Source organism: Carcharhinus amblyrhynchos, chromosome 8 (genome assembly GCF_965287045.1).
Source record: "Carcharhinus amblyrhynchos chromosome 8, sCarAmb.v2.hapA, whole genome shotgun sequence".
NCBI lineage: Eukaryota > Metazoa > Chordata > Chondrichthyes > Carcharhiniformes > Carcharhinidae > Carcharhinus > Carcharhinus amblyrhynchos.
Window position 1 is genome coordinate 113,089,816 of NC_137331.1, and position 19,220 is coordinate 113,109,035.

Below are 19,220 nucleotides of genomic sequence, written 5' to 3' on the forward strand. Positions count from 1 at the left end.
TTCTAATATCCCCAACAACTCAAATGTTCGCCCCCACCCCCATTCAGTCTTTAAAGTTTAATGCCACTGTCCTAATGCTCCCTGCGATTATGGATGATACATAATTGATTTAAATTGCTTCACTCCTAAGCTATCCATAACCTCCTTGGATAACTTATGTAAAATTTGATCCTTGATCTAATTGGATTTCTGTCTGTCTACAATTCTTTTAGCTGAAATATTACATAATGAAAGGGTGTCTAGAAATCTAGTAATGTGGAGGTTTGTATATCTTTAAGAGGTTTTTTAAAATCATGATCATAGCCTTGGGTGATGTCATAGTGGAAGGAGAAAAAAAGCTGTGTTTCGGTCAGGTGACAAGGATTGTTTTTAGTTTTGTTTTGGCTGCAATGTTAGAAGCACAGCTGAAAGAAGTCTCTCTTTTTGGTTTTGCTTCAAAAGTTTTACCAGTTAACTGAAAGGAAGGCTTGTTGTCTTGCTGCAGTAAAGAATCTATGTTTTTGGTGTTTTAGGGAGCTGATGATTACAAGCCGCTCTGAGTTTTCAAGATCATTTCAAAATCAGCATTCAAGCCAGGGAACTAGATTCCAGTATTATGAGAGCTTTACCCTGTGCAGTGTTAAATCTGTTTGAAGGATTTTGTTTATTGGATGTTGGTTTTGATTGGAATATCTGATATATATATTGGTTAAGTGTTATACATTATTGTGATTGTTTTATTTCTGCTTGCAATTGATAAAAGTTCTTGCTAATTTTCTTACTATACATGTTGACCACATTCTTAAATAAATTTTGTTTGATAAAACTTCCCTAGTGGGTCACTTGAATCATACCTAAAGTGAAACACCTCATGCTTATCCTAGCCAAATGCAAGATGCAAAACTTATGATTCAGGCTGACTTTGCAAAACACTTTGGAGTTTCTGACCTGAACCACAACAGTAAACACAGCCATTATGGTCAACAAATCATGATTCCCACTTTTTGATTTAGGGAGGGAACCCACACAATCAATTAGGATCCTAGTAAAAGGTTCCTCAAATGCCAGAATGAGCATTGAGGGTTCTGGTTTGATTGCCAGTTGAGATTTTCCCATTACCTTACATTTGTAACATGTACAGCAAAATTCTACTACATCTTTATGCAATCCAGGCCAATAAATTGTTTTGTATTTTCACTTGAGTTTCCTTACTCCCAAATGACTTCCTACTGGCACCTCATGCGCTACCCACAATACTCCTTCCTAAAACCTACCAGTAATATAACTTGATGAACCACCGCGCATTTTTCACCTGTCTAAAGATGTAAAGGTCTCTACTTCCTCATTCAGATATTAGCCAATATTTTACTATCCTGCCTGCCACAGCAGGCAAAGGGCGGACCATTGACCTTGGGTGGGATTTTTCAGTTTTGGGATGAGCAAGGCCATAAAATCCCACCATATTTCTAATATAATAACACTCTGGTATACTCTCCTTCTTCTGTGTCTGCTTTCTGGTAGAACTGCTCTATCCCTACATCATTCTATTGCAATTCTACCAGCTTTCCTGAATTAAAGATACCCATTTCATCCCATTCTTGCTCTTTATCAACCATCTGGGAAAAAAAATGTTTCTGATAACTGAACCTCAGCCTCCTTATCTTTACTCCTTGATTTCCCCTCTTTCTGTCTCATTCTTTGTTGGGAAACAGCCCAGGATACTCTTCCCACAACACTCAGTTGTTTGATTTTCCCTGACTTTTCAACCACAGTAGGCATCACTTCCACCTGTGATCTAGCTATTTGTTACCCAGGGTAAACTGAATCTCTGAAAAAGGTAATTTCCCTATTATTTCTACTACAATTCATCACTTTTCATTGGAATCTCTAACCTTAGCTTAGACAATGAAACACTAGTCTTTTCACCATTAATTTCACATATTCCACCTTTTCTGGAAATACTTCTTCATCATTACTAATTGACTTGATTCTGCATCCCTTAAGATCTTAATATCTTTACCTATCTCTCTCTTTCTTTTGCATTTAAGAACATAAGAACATAAAAAATAGGAGCAGGAGTAGGCCATCTAGCCCTTCGAGCCTGCCCCGCCATTCAATAAGATCATGGCTGATCTGTTGTGGCTCAGTTCCACTTTCCCGCCCTCTCCCCATAACCCTTAATCCCCTCTCTTATCAAAAACCCATCAACCCGCTTCTTAAAAATATTTAGCGAGGCAGCCTCCACCACTTCAACGGGCAGAGAATTCCAGAGATTCACCACCCTTTGAGTGAAGAAGTTCCTCCTCAACTCCGTTCTAAACCGCCTCCCCTTTATCTTGAGGCTGTGCCCCCTAGTCCTACTGTCTTTTTTGAGCGGGAAGAGTCTCTCCACCTCTATCCTATCCATCCCATTCATCATCTTATACGTCTCAATGAGATCTCCCCTCATTCTTCTAAACTCTAGCGAGTTTAATTTAATTTAATTTAATTGCAATTCAAACTGTTTGAATACTTTTCGTGTTGCGGCTGTTTCATTTATAATTGAATTCTAGCCAGTTCCAATGATTCAATCTGTGTTTCTGGTGAATTGAAATGCTGAGCTATCAAATTATCTCTGCCAAAATGATCTCTGCCTTGCTCTCCCCTTCAGTTACAGTCAGTTGCAGCTTGTTCACCAAATCCAAAAGCTTTGTTTCAACCACCCTCTGTAAACCACCCCGAGTGATCTCTTCCACATCCAGGTAATCTTTAGCCACTGAAAAAGCATTTTTTTCCACAAGGTGGAATGCAACACCTGCAAAAGAAAACTCACCAGTTCCTCAACAGCTTTTAACCTTGGAAGAGAGCCCAATAGTTGTCAGGGTAATTCAAAGCTAATGATTAAACATCAAGTGATCTGGGAGGTGGCTCTTGTCACCAGTCAGCCTCTGATTTGTTGTGGTAGTTTGAATGTCAGACTGGTATAGAGGAACTTCATTGTGGCTGCCGACAGGATAACAGGCACTCACCAACATGAAGCTTTATGCATGGCTGCACTCCAAATGCGTGGTAAGAGGATGGTATCCTTTAGACTCCAACATGTTTTCCTGTTGACATTTGTTTCTCATGTTTCTGCAGTCCATGGCACCCTGCACCATTGAAAAATCCTACCATCCTAGAAAAACCACATTCTTGCCCCTCCTGCTTTTCTCTGGCTTCAGAGAAGACAGTCCTCTCTCCTTGTGTACACAACCTCCGTTATCTCATTAGTGCAATGATGCATGGCAAACTGTGAGATGCTGCCAATGTTGTTGGCTTCAGTCTGGTAGGATTCTGAGACACAGAAATCAAAGGACACTGTGATCAAATCGGCCATGCATAGAGTCATCCTTCCACTGCTCTGTTGCTATAGACTCATCTGGAGTAGCAGTGCCAGAGAGTCAGTTGAATGATCATATTCTTTTAAATTATAGCTACGTCAGACATTGCCCCTGTCTGTGGTGGAAGAAGCAGAAGTGCTTTGTAGCTATCATGGTTGAATACATATTCTATTGAATGCCCTGTTCCATTTCCTCTGCTCATAGCTTCCCCTCGCTGCTGTCTGTGCTCCATTTTTCTGGTAGTGCTGCACCCTAAGAGGGGCAGCAACTATAGATCCCATGAGTCACAGCAGGTTTTCTGCCACTAAGCCTTCAACCTTCATTGGACTCATTAGAAACTTGCAACACCACTTTATTTGACCCTTAACAAATTTTCAACTCCTTCAACATTATGAATAAACCTACTATTTCTGCAAAACTGGAAGAATGACTAAAGCACCTCATTTCAGAATTCCATGCTAATATTTTTAAACAGGGCTAATGAGGTCAGTGGTGCAGGGAGGGTCCCTCCTACAGCTAATGCATGTTTAAAGTTGAGCCAGATTGTTCACAACATTGACATCTGGTTAACTTTGAGCTCAGCTTTCAAGTTAATATGCTCTCCATCATAAATAGCTGATTTCCATCTAAAATAACCCATGCTTGTTCTTACTCTCACATATCTGCTGATAAAAAACTGTCATGCCTTTGTTACTTCCAGACTAAAATTATCGATTGTTCTCATCTTCCATAAAACCAGCTTTGACAAAAGGGTCATCTGGACTCAAAACATCAGCTCTTTTCTCTCCTTACAGATGCTGCCAGATCTGCTGAGATTTTCCAGCATTTTTTTTGATTCTATAAAACATTATTGATTTCATCTAAAGTACTGCTTCCTGTATGTTACCCTCACAGTTACACACCACCCTGTTCTTGCTGACCTGCATTAGTTTCTGAGATCCTCAAGATCCAAAATTCTCATCCCTGGATTAAAATCCTCCAATGGCCACAGTCCTCCATGTCACTGTGACTTTCTCCAGTGTTTTAATTGCCACTCCATTCACAATCCCCACCTTTCCCAAACATCAAGTTCTGTTCCTTTAATGCATTCCTCCTTCTTTCACCACATCTAACCCCTCCCACCCCACCTATTGATGACCATGTTGTTAGTTGTCCAGATGTCACCTTTGCAATTCTTTTCCTAAACACTGCCAGTACCATTCTCTCCTCCATTAAGATCATCCATTTTCACCCAGTCTTGGTCATCTGTACTAATGTTTGCTCATCTTTTATGTTCTTCATGCTTCTATAAATCCTCTTGGTATATTCTTCAACATAAACAGCATATACATGCAAGGTGTTTATGCTGTAAAATCCTTCAATCCATTTATTATACTTCAGAAATTTTCAAAGTATGTGCATTGTGCTAAATAAAGAAACATTTTAATAAAATACATTGTCATATAGCATGATGGAATGGTTCTGGTTCTGAATTGCTGTTAAAAATACATTCACAAAGAATGTGCCCACCATATGGTTACATTCAGCAAACAAAACAATTCTCTTGCTGAGATCAGATGACAGAACTCAAAGTCCAAACCCAGCACTTTATGATAAAAATATAGATGCCAGGAATTCAAGTGTTGGATTTTTTAAAAATAAGATTTGCAATTAATGTAAAGATTATTGATTAAAAAAACCTTGAAACATGAAATATTAGTTGTGTAGTTAACTAAAATTATTAACTTACACAGATTTGTTCTCACTTCCTTCGAGCAATGCAGCAAGTCCTATTCTGGCCTGCGGTTGAATTTCACACGAGAGTTTATCGGAAGCAATTTCTGCCTTTCCACCAAGACTGATATTCCTGTGAATTGAATGTACTGAAAGCTGATTGTAGTGTACACCATGAATATTGAAACATGAATACTCTCAGATAATAAGCAAAGAATCATAAGATAAAATGATGAAATGGTTTGGTTGACTAGGACAAAGTGTTAACAATGTTATAAGTTGAAAATGTTCTGCTTCATAAAATGTGTCTGAACCAAAAACAACTTAAATTGTCTTTATATATAATGAAATATAATGAAAATCTGGGAAGGAAATACATCATAGAATTCTTTCAGTGCAAAAGGAGACCATTTGGCCCACTGAACCTGCACCAACAATTCCACCCAAATCCAATCCTCATAACCCCACCTATTTACACTGCTAGTCCTCATGACATTAATGGGCAATGTTGTATGGTCAATCAGTCTAACCCACACATCTTTGGAATATGGCAGGAAACTGGAGCACCTGAAAAGAACCCACGTAGACACAGGAAGAATGTGCAAACTCAATTTATTTGCATTCAATAAAGGGCTGAATGTTCCTGTGGGTTTTACAAGCTTGAGGTTGAATCAAAAATCGAGGTGCATGGCAGCACTTGAAGACAGCAGAATTGGTTGGTTAATTTTACCAATGCAGTCTCCTAACTGGTAAAACAGCAATTAAACTTTACATACCACAGTACGAAGGGGCAACCCTTCTGGATATATAGTTGGAACCATGGGGTGTTATTACCTTTTCTGTCCACGGCCTTCTCTTTGGGCCATAGAACCAATGGCTCCACTGCCCCAGGTTGCCACAGGGAGGCTATTTCTAAGGGGTTGTCAGCCTGCTTCCTGCTTGCCACTGTAAAACATCACCACTGATAGAGAAGCTGACCCAAAAGGGTTCCTACCATTTTACAAGCCCCTCTGTATCTGCTTCCTCAATTTAGGAATCAGTAAAATTTAGTCCATAATCTCCAATATTAAGTCTTGGCTCATAATTTGTAATGAAATATTAAGTGGGTATAATGTGACAAAATCAGTTGATGTATACTTTCATTGTAAAAAGGTAATTAGTAGTTGGATGCTATTTTTAAGGTGATCATTTGGGCAAACACCTAACCAAAGGAATAGAGGTTCAACTAGTTAGAACAGAATACCTACAGTGCAGAAGGATGCCATTCAACCCATCGAGCCTGCATCGACTCAGAGAACATCCCACCCATTCAGGCCTAACACCCCCTCTGTAACCCTGTGCATTTACCATGGCCAATCCACCTAACTTCCACATCTTTAGAAACAGAGGGGCAATCTTGTATGGTCCATCCACCCAGTCTGCACATCTTTGGACTGTGAAAGGAAACCACAGCTCCCAGAGAAAACCCATATAGACACTGGGAGAACAAGCTTGGTGATGATTATGGCATGTTCTTCTGTACTGCTTGTTGAACGAGCATTCATCATTTGGCTTAATGTTACTGGAGGTGTGAGGAATATGCTGGCCATGAAGTTATAGAAAGTGCTGAAATACAACTCTGCTACTGTTATTGCACAAAGGTCCTCATGGATGTCCAGTTTGGAGCTGCTATATTCTGACCTTAATCCATCCCACTTAGTACAGTTGTATTGTCACACAATATTTTGGACGGTGCCCCCAAGTACGAAGATGAGAATTGGTCTCCCAGTGCCTACTTTGTGATAGTCACTTCTGCCAATGCTGTCAGACAGATGTATTTGAACAGGGCTGCCTGAAATCATCGTGCTAGGGGTGATCTTTAGGTCTGCCAGGACTAGAAGGAGCATTCAAGCCATGACACCCCTGCCCCAGTGGAGAGTGGCACAGTCCCAGCCCAAGCCCAAGCCTACCCAATCCCAGGACCCTCGAGGATCTTGTCCTTTCAGCCTGGCAAAAGCAATGGGGCAAATGGCCACTGGACCGCCAGGATGTCAGTGCTAGGATGCCAGGAAGCACTGCACTGTTGGCACTGTCATGGCACATAGCCTGATGGGAGGTTGAGTGGGGGGAGGGTCTTGGGAGGAGGGGACCGGAGTAGGGGGTCAGGTCAGATAAAACTCATACCTGTGTGATGTGGAGGCGGTGCCTCTCATTGCTGAGTGGTGCTTCCTCAACCCTCGGGGTTCAACTCTTGTGACCACCTGCATGAAAGCCCGCCCAGTGCAGATCACATCTTGGAGAAGGGTGAATAGCAACAGCTGTTTGAATTGGAATTCAAGCCTGCTAATTATATTGAAAGTGCTGAATTTAAATATATACTATGGGCAGGACCCCGATGGGGGCCTGGGAGGGTTGCAATGGGTTTGGCAACTGAAGTGAAACCTGGTTTTCCATTCCCAATTCTCCTGGCCATTGCAATTTTAGCTGGAAGCTAGCAGACCTGGAGAATCTATTTGAAATTGACTATGACTCTTAAGTTATAGACTGGGATTTTCTGGAAATGTGTTCACCAAGACATGATTTTTCATCCACTTATTTTACTGGTTGGAAATAATGTGATGAATTATGTAGCAGCAGAAAATCTGGTTATACTTTGTTATGTAAGTCAGAAAATGAATATTAAATCATATCAGGTATTTCCTCAACAAATCCAACAGGAGCAATGGCCATTGCTGGAACTGTACCAGGAGAAAGAGGAAGGTGGATGTAGTGCCTTCACAATCACATCAACAGGGTCTGGGAGCACTGGTGTCCATCTGGGAGACTGTATTGGGACAGGGAAATGGAATTTGAGAGTGCCGGCAATACCATTGCTCTTTGGGGGCTACTAAGAGGCCTAACAAGTGACGAAAAAATAGAGAGCCCTTTCCCACTTCTGGCATCTGTTGGGGGACTGCCTGGATTTACCTGGCGGTCTTCCCTCACTGCTGGTTAAATGCCAGCGGATATGGGAACAGGCCCTTAAGGTTGTTCAACTGGGCTCTGGGCAGGACAGTTGTCTGCCTTGTTCCCTGCCATTGCCATGGTGGTAGGAAAACAACAGGTGCACTACCCTGCCAACTACCTGCAATATTTTTTGAGCCATCTTGCCTCCCAGTCTGTCTCCGAAGGGCTGATAAATTTCAACTCATCATGTGTACAATGAAATTTAATAGTAATCAAACATTCAAACTATTTTACCTTTGGACAGACCAAGATACAACAATGGAGATTTTTGAAGCATTATGGTTTAATTCTTCTATCATCTTCTCCCGACTTGGTGGGCTGATAGTCCAGAGAGAGTTTGAATTTCCTTCAAGTTGTGCAATCAGAATATCTTCTCTCATGTACGCTTCCAAGAACTGCATAGCAGCCTAAGAAAAAATACAATTAGCTCTTGAATTCACTGTGAATTTTATTTCTATCAACTTCATTTTTTGAGAGCAATAAACATCGATGTTATTTATTGTGATCCAATGGGGATGACTTTCCCCTTTAGATATGTCAGTTCTAATTTATTTAGCACTGCTTTAAGACATAGAACATAGAACATAGAAAAACTACAGCACGAACAGGCCCTTCGGCCCACAAGTTGCACTGATCATATCCCTCTCTACCAGGCCTACCTATAACCATCAATCCTATTAAGTCCAATGTACTCAGCCAGAAGTCTCTTAAAAGACCCTATTGAACTTGCTTCCACCACCACCAATGGCAGCTGATTCCACTCACCCACCACCTTCTGAGTAAAAAACTTACCCCTGACATCTCCTCCGTACCTATTCCCCAGCACCTTAAACCTGTGTCCTCACATAGCAACCATTTCAGCCCTGGAAAATAGCCTCTGGAGAATCCACCAGATCTATACCTCTCAACATCTTATAAACCTCTATCAGGTCACCTCTCATCCTTCATCTCTCCAGGGAGAAAAGACCGAGCTCCCTCAACCTATCCTCATAAAGCATGCCACCCAATCTAGGCAACATCCTCGTAAATCTCCTCTGCACCCTTTCAATAGCTTCCACGTCCCTCCTGTAATGAGGCGAACAGAACTGAGCACAGTACTCCAAGTGGGACCTGACAAGGGTCTTATAAAGCTGCAGCATTATTTCCCGGCTCCTACACTCAATCCCTTGATTGATGAAGGCCAGTACACCATACGCCTTCTTAGCCACATTCTCTACCTGCAAGGCTGATTTAAGAGTCCTAAGAACCTAGAACCCCAAGGTTCTTCTGATCCTCTACACTGCTAAGAGTGTTACCCTTGATATTATACTCCTTCATCCCATTTGACCTGCCAAAATGGACCACTACACATTTATTCAGGTTGAAGTCCATCTGCCATTTCTCCGCTCAGTCTTGCATCCTATCAATGTCATGCTGCAACTTCTAACATCCCTCCAGACTATCCACAAAGCCACCAACCTTCGTGTCGTCGGCAAACTTACTAACCCATCCCTCCACTTCCTCATCCAGGTCATTTATGAAAATTACAAACAGCAAGAGTCCCAGAACAGATCCCTGGGGCACTCCACTGGTGACCGACCTGCATGCAGAAAAAGACCCATCCACAACCACTGTCTGCCTTCTGTAGGCAAGCCAGTTCTGGATCCACAAGGCAACAGCCCCTTGGATCCCATGCCCTCTCAATTTCTCAAGAAGTCTTGCATGGGGGACCTTATCGAACGCCTTGCTGAAGTCATATAAACCACATCTACCGCTCTTCCTTTGTCAATGTGTTTAGTCATGTTTTCAAAGAATTCAACCAGGCTCGTAAGGCATGACCTGCCTTTGACAAAGCCGTGCTGACTGCTATTGAGCATACTAAACTTCTCTAAATATTCATAAATCCTGTCCCTCAGGATCTTCTCCACCAACTTACCAACCACTAAAGTTAGACTCACCGGTTGGTAATTTTCTGAGCTATTCCTATTCCCCTTCTTGAATATGGAAACTACATCCGCAATCCTCCAATCCTCCGGAACCTCTCCCGTCTCCATCAACAATGCAAAGATCATCGCCAGAGGCTCTGCAATCTCTTCCCTTGCCTTCCACAGTAACCTGGGGTATATCCCATCTGGTCCCGGCAACTTATCTATCTTGATGCTATTCAAAGTTTCCAAACGTCCTCTTTCTTAATGTCCACATACTCAATCTTTTTAGTCAGCTGCAAGCCTGCAGTACAACCATCTTTTTCCACCGTGAATACTGAGGTAAAGCATTCATTAAGCACCTCTGCTATTTCTACCGGTTCCGTACAAACTTTCCCACCTTCACATTTTATAGGTCCTATTCCTTCATATCTCATCCTTTTACTCTTCACATATTTGTAGCACACATTAGGATTCTCCTTAATCTTACCCGCCAAGGCCTTCTCATGACCCCTTATGGCTCTCGTAATTTCCCTTTTAAATTCCTTCCTACAAGCCGTGTACTCCTCTAGATCCCTAACATTGTCTAGCTCTCTAAACCTTCTGTACGCCTTTCTTTTCTTTTTAACTAGGTTCATTACAACATTCATGTACCATGGTTCCCGTAACCTACCAAAACCTCCCTGTCTCATTGGAACGTTGTTATGCAGAGCTCCAGACAAACATTCCTTGAAAATCTGCCACCTTACTTTGGTACTTTTCCCCCAAGAATACCTCCTTCCAACTTACTCGTCTAATTTCCTTCTTGATGGCTTCATACTCTCCCTTGCTCCAGATAAACATTTCCCTAGCTTGCCTAATCCTATTTCTTTCCAATGCTATCGTAAAGGAGATAGAGTTATGATCACTATCCCCAAGATGCTCTCCCACTGTGAGATCTGACATCTGTCCAGGTTTATTAGCCAGTACTAGACCGAGTACAGCCTCTCCTCGTGTAAGCTTATCCACATACTGTGTCAGGAAACCCTCCTGAACACACCTAACAAATTCCTGCCCATCCAAACCCCTTACCCTAGGGATATTCCAATCGATGTTTGGGAAATTAAAGTCTCCCATCAAGACATCACGAGATATTTGAATCTAAACTGTAAAATGCATTCAAATCTCTTATCTAAGTTCACAAATTCAGGTGCAAACTCAGCTGGATCTCCACATGACACCATCGATAAGGGAGGATATAATGCACATAAGTCAAATTTAAAGGGATGGTTCAATTACAATGAGTGGGACAAAAATTCATAATATTTTTGAATAGCCTTTTAAGATACATTATAACCTGATATGCTGTCTTTTGAGCAAGAGAGAAAAAGGTTGGAGTTTATGCTGACATGGTGGCACAGTAGACATGCTGCCTCACAGTACCAGGGACTCAGATTCAATTCTGCCCTTGGGTAACTGTGTGGAGCTTGCATATTCTCCTCATTTGTGTGGGTTTGCATCCTATTTCAATTTCTACTTTGTGAACTCCACGCATCCATGCCATTCTCAACTGATTTTGGACCTTCAACTGCTATGAAGAAACAAAGTAGTCTTGGCAAAGCCTGTTGCAAATTATCACAGGTTCCTGACCTCCTACCCACCATCAAGTGAGGCCCATAAATGAAAAATTAATGACTCCTTAAGGGCCATTTCCTGCTGCAGCGAGTCATAGAGATTTACAACATGGAAACAGGCCCACCTTGTCCATGCCACCTTTTTTTCAAACCCTAAGCTAGTCCCAATTGCCCACAATTGGCCCAAATCTCTCTATACTCATTTTACCCAAGTAACTGTCTAAATGCTTTTTAAAAGACAAAATTGTACCCATCTCTACTTCTACCTCTGGCAGCTTGTTCACCCTCTGTGAAAACATTGCCCTTCTGTATCTTTTGTATCTCTCCCCTCACCTTAAACCTATGCCTCTAGTTTTAGACTACCTAACTTTTGGGAAAAGATATTGACTTTCTTTTAGATACAGAGTAAAGCTCCCTCTACACTGTCCCCATCAAACACTCACGGGACAGGTACAACATGGGGTCAGATACACAGGAAAGCTGTCTCCATACTGTCCCCAGCAAACAATGGTATTTGGTATCAAGCCTGCTGTGGGCAGGCCTATTGCCATGTGGCATGCAAAGCAAGTAAACTTGTGTGGGCTCCTTTTCATCGCATTTCTCTGCACTGAACGTCATCTGCCAACTGTCCTCCCGTTCCATCAACATGTCTATGCCCTTTTGAAGTTCCATGCTATCCTCCCCATTGTTCACAATGCTTCCAAGTTTCATATCATCTGGAAATTTTGAAATTGTGCCACAGTGTGCCACACAGCATATAAATGATAATGATGCAGAAAGTACTTACAGAATTGTCATTATATTTTCTTAAGAGTCTGTTGTACTGACTTGGAGTAAGATCATGCAGCTGCTTCTGCTGGGCACTCATTGTAAAGATAGGCTTGAGGAAAAGAAACACAGATTTGAATATGTCACTAAAATAAAAAATTATTCTAGATGTTGGAACCTGTGTCTGAATATGGCAACATATTAAAATTCACCAGAAAAGAGATTCACAGGGGAATAACACATCGGGTGGTGATTTTTGTCTTCCAGTGAAAAAACAGTTTATGAGATACATGGAGACATATAGCACAGATACAGATCATTCAGACCAACTGGGCTATACTGCGGCTCATTCATTTCCTGAGACTCTGCTATTTTAGCTTCCAAATATCTACATAAAACTTCTGTTTTTTCACTCCATATAATGGGGGATTGAATTATGTTTCCAGAAGGCAGTAAACCTGTGTGGGCTGCTTTTCATCTTGAAAGTCAGTTTGAGGAGTGGGAGAGCGACCTTCTTTCAAAGAGCATTCAGTGCCTGCTCAAGAGACCCAGCATCAGAAGTTAGGTGTGGGTATGGGGGGTGTTCAGAGCACCCCAAACCAGTGATTGCACCCTGCAAAAACCCTCACCATACTTTCCTGTGGCCTGGATTGGTCTATTACCCAGGGCCTTCAAAGAGCAGCTTTCCTGCGGTGCTTTTAAGCAGGAGACCTCTGAGTTGCCCACTCAGTCAGTTAGCATCTGAGCTGCCTCGTTATTGACATGGTTGCTCTACATCAATTTTTTCAGAAAAGAATTAGATATAGTTCTTGAGGTTAAAGGGATCAAAGGATATAGGGGAAAGCGGGAACATGTTTCTGAGTTGGAAGATCGCCATGGCCATAATGAATGACAGAGCAGATTTGAAGAGCTGAATGGTCAAATTCTGTTCCTGTTTCCTATGTTTCTACATTTTAAATGTTTATTTTAGTAAATATTACACTCCTTTCAATTTTCTTCAAGGGAATACTGCAAGTTAAAATCAGATTTGTGACAAAAGAATTTTGAATTGGATTTAATTTGTATTCCCCTCAACATCATATAGTTTAAGTTTATTTATTATTGTCACAAGTAGACTTACATTAATGCTGCAATGAAATTACTGTGAAAATCCCCTAGTCGCCACACTCCAGCGCCTGTTCAGATATACTGAGGGAGAATGTAGCATGGCCGATGCACCTAACCCGCACATCTTTGGACTGTGGGAGGAAACCAGAGCACCCGTAGGAAACCCCATGCAGACAGTCAGTCAAACCAGGAATTGAGCCCAGGTCCCTGGCACTGTGATGCAGCAATGCTAACCACTGTGCCACCGTGCCATCCCAGACTGGTTAATTTGCAACTTATTGTTCTCTGTTGTAACTTGGTTTAAATTAATGAATCGCTTTCCTTCACACATCTGAAATGAAGTAAAATGGATCCAGCTGAGATTTGTTACAATTATGGAAATCTTTGTATGGAAATGAAAGCTAAATTTTCACAGTTTACTTCATACCTTATTGAATACACTTGTGTCTGATTTTTTAGGATGGGATGTGGTTCTCGGTCCCTGTCATTTTGGAGAGTTGGCAGGGAACATATTCCTGCCCACTCCGAAGACCTGTTGCCCACTTCACGCCCTAATGAGCATTGATTGGCAGAAGGTTGGACATCTGTCCTAACTTAGGCAGAATTCCTGATTTGCAAAGCCTCCAGCAAATCAGATTGGCCAGCAATACTCCAGCCCCTCCAAACACAGCTCTGCAATAGTTGAAAGAAACACCAAAGTAATGTACCTGGAACTAAGTGCAGGGAGTTGGAGTGAAGATAAGTGGCAGGGTCCAGGGGAGGCAAGGATAGGGGATGCCGGGAGGGGAAGGTAGGGGATGCCTGGAGAGTCATGGGGTGGCATTTGTTATCTCAGGGGGTAGGCCAAAGGACAGAGGGTGGTCCAGAAATCTCCTGGCTTGATGAGAGGGATGGGAAGGATGCTTTAGATGGAGGCCCTCCCTGATCCCCTACAGGCACCAGAGTGTGGCAACTAGGGGATTTTCACAGTAGCTTCATTGCAGTGTTAATGTAAGCTACTTGTGACACTAATAAATTTCTAACTAAAAAAATTGCTTCCCATTCAAACTGGGTCCCATTCAAAGGGATTCCCAGCCATGCAATATCCTTCCACCTCTGCCCCAACCTCAAAACCCACTGGGAGGATCGTAAAATTCTGGCATTTTTTTAAATGTTTACATTGGTATACAATTTGTTTCAGAAAGAATGCAGCTTTTGTTTTACCTGATAACCTCCGATGGTTATTTTAACAGAAACATCCAAAGGTTTGTTTGTCACACCAGCAACAGATTTGATTAAGGACATGAAGAGGAGTGGGAACCATACAATGCATATTAACAAGAAGACGATAAGACCACCCATGCCATATTTTACAACTTTCTTTTTCTTCTGCCCACGTGGCTGAGGATATCTCTGTAATGAAACCCAAACAAAAGTTAAAAAAAAATCATTAAACAAGACATCCTAGAGCCATTTCAGTTGGGGTGTTAAACTGAATGATCCAAGCACCTGCCATATGAAAGTAGTGTCAAACCTGAAGGCATCGATCATGTACATTATTTAATTTGGACAGGAACTTAAAAACTCTTTATAATTTAGTAGTAATTGACTATCAATCTCATTCAGAGAGGTCCCTACGTGGTTGGTATTGGAAACAGAAAATAAAGTGTTCCGTTAGGATGTACTCTTAAGGGTGAGCTGAGATTTGGTTTTGGGGCTGTGTAGAGAGCACTTAAGTTTCACCCAACTGTACAACACTTGATCTTGCTGTATAGTTCATGCTGACATTGGATGCCAGCATTGGAAGAGTTCCATTCCTCAATACTAATACATGTTACCTAAAAGGCATTCTAAAACTATTAAAACAAATTAATTAATTTAAAATAAATCTGCAGGATTTTAAAGCACTTTTGTGCTTATGAATTGCAAAATGGTTCATTCCCTCTCATCCACTAGCCACCAACCCTGTTCCATGATTATACAAATCCTGAAGCACATAAACCATTATGCTAGTAAATACAGTGGGGCTGATTCTCCAGCCTTACGTGCCCAGCTGCAAATAGCATGATGGCCGGAGTATCTCGTGAAAGGGGTCAAATGCGATTTGCGTTGCGGTGAACCTCTTTTGGGATTCTTTCTACTCTACCTGTGGCAATATAATTTGGTTCTTGCCTCATGAGGGCGTGAAGCAGGTTAACATATTTAAATCTTCATTTAATCTGGATTTCACCAACCCATTGGCACAACAGGAAGCTGGTGGGAATCACTGCTACTGGTCTCTATAAATGGAGACCAAATGTGATGACCATGCTTGGTTGCTTGGAGGCCACTGAAGTCCCTAGGTGGTCATGGATGGGCAGTTCCAACCTAGCATGGTGCCAGGGATATTGTCAGGTTGGCACTGCCAAACAGTAAGGCTGAAAGGCCAAAGACTGTAGCGAGCCTACAGTGGTGATTTGCACAAGTGAGAGGGAGAGGGGGCCTTTGATGCCAGAGATTGGGGGGGGGGGGGGTCCTGATATTGCCAGTGATTAAGGAGTGGGCTTTTGATGCCAGTGATCAAGGTATGGCCTAAATGTTAATCTGAGGTGCTCTGTTCTCTGAAGAGCAGTCCTTGTCAGTGTCTTTAAGCCCTATCTCTCTCACTCACATTGCAACTCAATAAAAGTTGTAAAATTGCGATCAGGATTGCACCAACTGACCCGATGGGAATTGCATTGTTTCATGCTGGAGATGGCGAACTTATTAAAAAATTTCGAAGTGCCAAATAAACATGAAAACGAGAGAGAATCACACCTATTTTTTGGGTGAGCTCCCAGACACAATCATTTGGCACTTAGAAAAAAAAGAGGCAAGATATGGTCATTGCCAGTAGGGGGAAGAGGGTTGAGTTTATTCATGCTGAGGAAGCTACCTGCTGAGCTGTAGGGGTGCTGTTGCTCAGCACCCTGATTTCCCACTGCGTTGTGTACAGTGCATACGCAGTGTACTGGGAGATCTGTCACTCCCTCACCCCCCACCACCCCCCACCCCTCCCTCACCAACTGCTCTCCCATTGCCACCTCATCTAATCTCCAGCACCCTGCCAGATCACTGATTTGCCACCCCCTATCTACCCCTGGCCAATCGCTACTTTCAAGTCACCACATCCAATTTCCCCAAATGGCTAATTGCCACCCCATATCCCTCCATTCTGGATGATTGTTAACCCAAAGGGCACTGCCTGACCACCTGAGGGCTTCAAAGGCCTCCAGTCCCATTGGCGAGGTCATCACGTCTGGTCACTATTGGTGAGGAATATCCACTGGCAAGCAGTTAAGTCCAGATGATTGCGTCTGAGACTCACTTATCATATTTAAATTAACTGATGAATATTTAAATCAATCTTGCACTCTTTCCAGGTGCAAGGTTGATTTTCACCAGCAAAACAGTAACATCGTGAGAGGCGAAAAATAGACGCAGGCCTGATTTTTTGCCTCTCTTGCCAAAAAATTCTAAATCTTAAATGAGCGTGAAAACGGGAGAAATTCATGCTATTTTTGGGCAACTTAAAAATTGAATTTTATTTGACTTGGTCAAAAACACCTTGTCAAACTTGGAATCTGCCAGCAGGGTGAGTGGTATAGCCTAAATTGCCCAAAAACCAGTTGATCGCAGCATAGGGCGCAATTGCACAAGTGCAGAAACCTGTCATTGCCTCCCCCAGCCATAGCTGGCCCATAAAACCCTGCCACAGCTGCATGGCTCTGCGGCCAATTGGTATCCACCTGCACGGTCCAATATTTTAAATGGTATTTAAACAGTGAGATCTGCCTTGCATCCTCTTTGGGGGCAAGGCTGATCTCACCAGATATCTGGTGCTGGTAAGATCATGAGAGGTGAGAAATCAGGTGCAGTGGGTGAGCAGCTGGGATCACTCCCCTCCCACCCTATTTTACCAGCTCACCACAGTGTTCGACCAGTGTGACAAGCTGGGAAGATCACTCCCTTAGTCATTTTGTTGGAGAATTACATCCATTGTGTCAATGTTGTTTTACTAATGTGAAATATGAAAAATGTGCAACAGTTCTAAGTTCAGAAATAATGCAAAGCTCAGAGAAAAATAATCAAGAACATTTAGTGAATGTTTCAGAAAATTATTAAGCTATCAGATAAATAAATGTTTTCCTTTTTCAAAAATGTATTTGTAAACATTATTGATCTGTGATTTATATGTTTCTTTCCTACCTTCTCAGATTCACGCCAGCATTTCAGAATAAAAATATGGGCGTAAATGTCTTCTATACAGATCCAACTTGAGAGACTAAGGGTTGTGTCTGTCCAGACCCAATCCATCACAGCTCTGAGCTCAGTCAGGAATGGAACTAGTCGAAATCTGTGGAGATCATGTTACATCGGAATTGAACAGGTGCCGCGTGTCTGGCACTGGATAATTAATAAAATTTAATTGATTTCACAAACATCCTCACATCACTCCAGAAATATCATGTGTGTGCTAACTGTTCTGAGTCAATAGTTCTCAGACAAGGATAGCTGATGGAACACTAAGATACCCGCAGCACCTAGACTAGTAAAGAAAAATAGTGAATTAAAGTTGGTCATTCTCTAGTTACTCTTGTTGAGAAGTCAATAAGGGTGAAGTTGGTAGTGTGAAATGCAGTGATAGTGGATATATAGGATGTAATCTTCCAAAATTTTGGAAAGGATCCAGTTTAAATGGAACTGCAAATGTAACATTGCTATTTAAGAAAGGAGAGAAACAGAAAGCAGGAAACTACTGTCTATACATCCACCATCTGTCGTTGGAAAATGTTAGAATCCATTATCAAAGAGATAGTAGCAGGACATTTGAAAATCATCAGGAAAAGGACTTATGAACAGGAGGAGGCCATTTAGCTCTTCAAGCCCGCTTCAATAAGATCAAGACTGATCTGCGTTGTGGTCTCAACTCTACCAAGCTGTCGACCCCCTCCATGACTTTTGGCTCCCGAAAATCTGTCTAACTCTGCCTTAAAAAAAATTCAATGACCTGGTCTCCATTGCATTCTGGGGAAATACATTCCACATACTAACAGCCATCTGAGAGAATTCACCTCATCCGAGTCTTTAATGGTAGACTTCTTGTTTGTAATTTGTATTATTGGTTTTCGTCTCTCCCACAAGTGAAACACCCTCTTTAAGGGGAAACATCCTCCCCAAATACCTTCCCTATCAAATCCACTCAGGATTTTACACATTTCAATGATATTCATTCTGCTAACTTCCAATGAGTAAAGGCCCAACCTGTGCACCTATACTTCATGTGCACTCATCTCAGGATGACTTTTTTAAAATTCATTTTGTTTTATTTATTTGTGGGACTTGGGCATTGCTGACTGGCCAGCATTTATTGCCCATCCCGAGCTGTCCTTGTTCAGAGGGCAGATGAGAGTCAACAATATTGCTGTGGCTCTGGAGTGACATGTATACAACCATAGAACACTACAGCACAGAAACAGGCCCTTTGGCCCTTCTTGGCTGTGCTGAACCATTTTTCTGCCTAGTCCCACTGATCTGCACCTGGACCATATCCCTCCACACCCCTCTCATCCATGTACCTGTCCAAGTTTTTCTCAAATGTTAAAACTGAGCCCGTATTTACCACTTCATCTGACAGCTCATTCCACACTCCCATTACTCTCTGTGTGAAGAACACCCCCCCAAATATTCCCTTTAAACTTTTCCCTCTTTACCCTTAACCGATGTCCTCTAGTTTTTTTCTCCCCTAGCCTCAGTGGAAAAAGAATGCTTACATTCACTCTATCTATACCCAT

At 42.0% G+C, this 19,220-nt stretch overlaps 1 protein-coding gene across 1 annotated transcript in view; it reads right to left on the minus strand.

Moving 5' to 3' along the window:
- The window catches only part of LOC145346843 (piezo-type mechanosensitive ion channel component 2-like), an 895,380-nt gene that overhangs the window by 35,747 nt on the left and 840,413 nt on the right, over positions 1-19,220 (minus strand). The window contains exons 47-51 of the mRNA XM_080194667.1: positions 17,635-17,782; positions 14,632-14,820; positions 12,341-12,433; positions 8,271-8,443; positions 5,068-5,184 (exon numbers count right to left, since the gene is read on the minus strand). Coding sequence (XP_080050793.1) covers positions 5,068-5,184; positions 8,271-8,443; positions 12,341-12,433; positions 14,632-14,820; positions 17,635-17,782 — 720 coding nt within the window. The remainder of the gene's footprint in view (positions 1-5,067; positions 5,185-8,270; positions 8,444-12,340; positions 12,434-14,631; positions 14,821-17,634; positions 17,783-19,220) is intronic.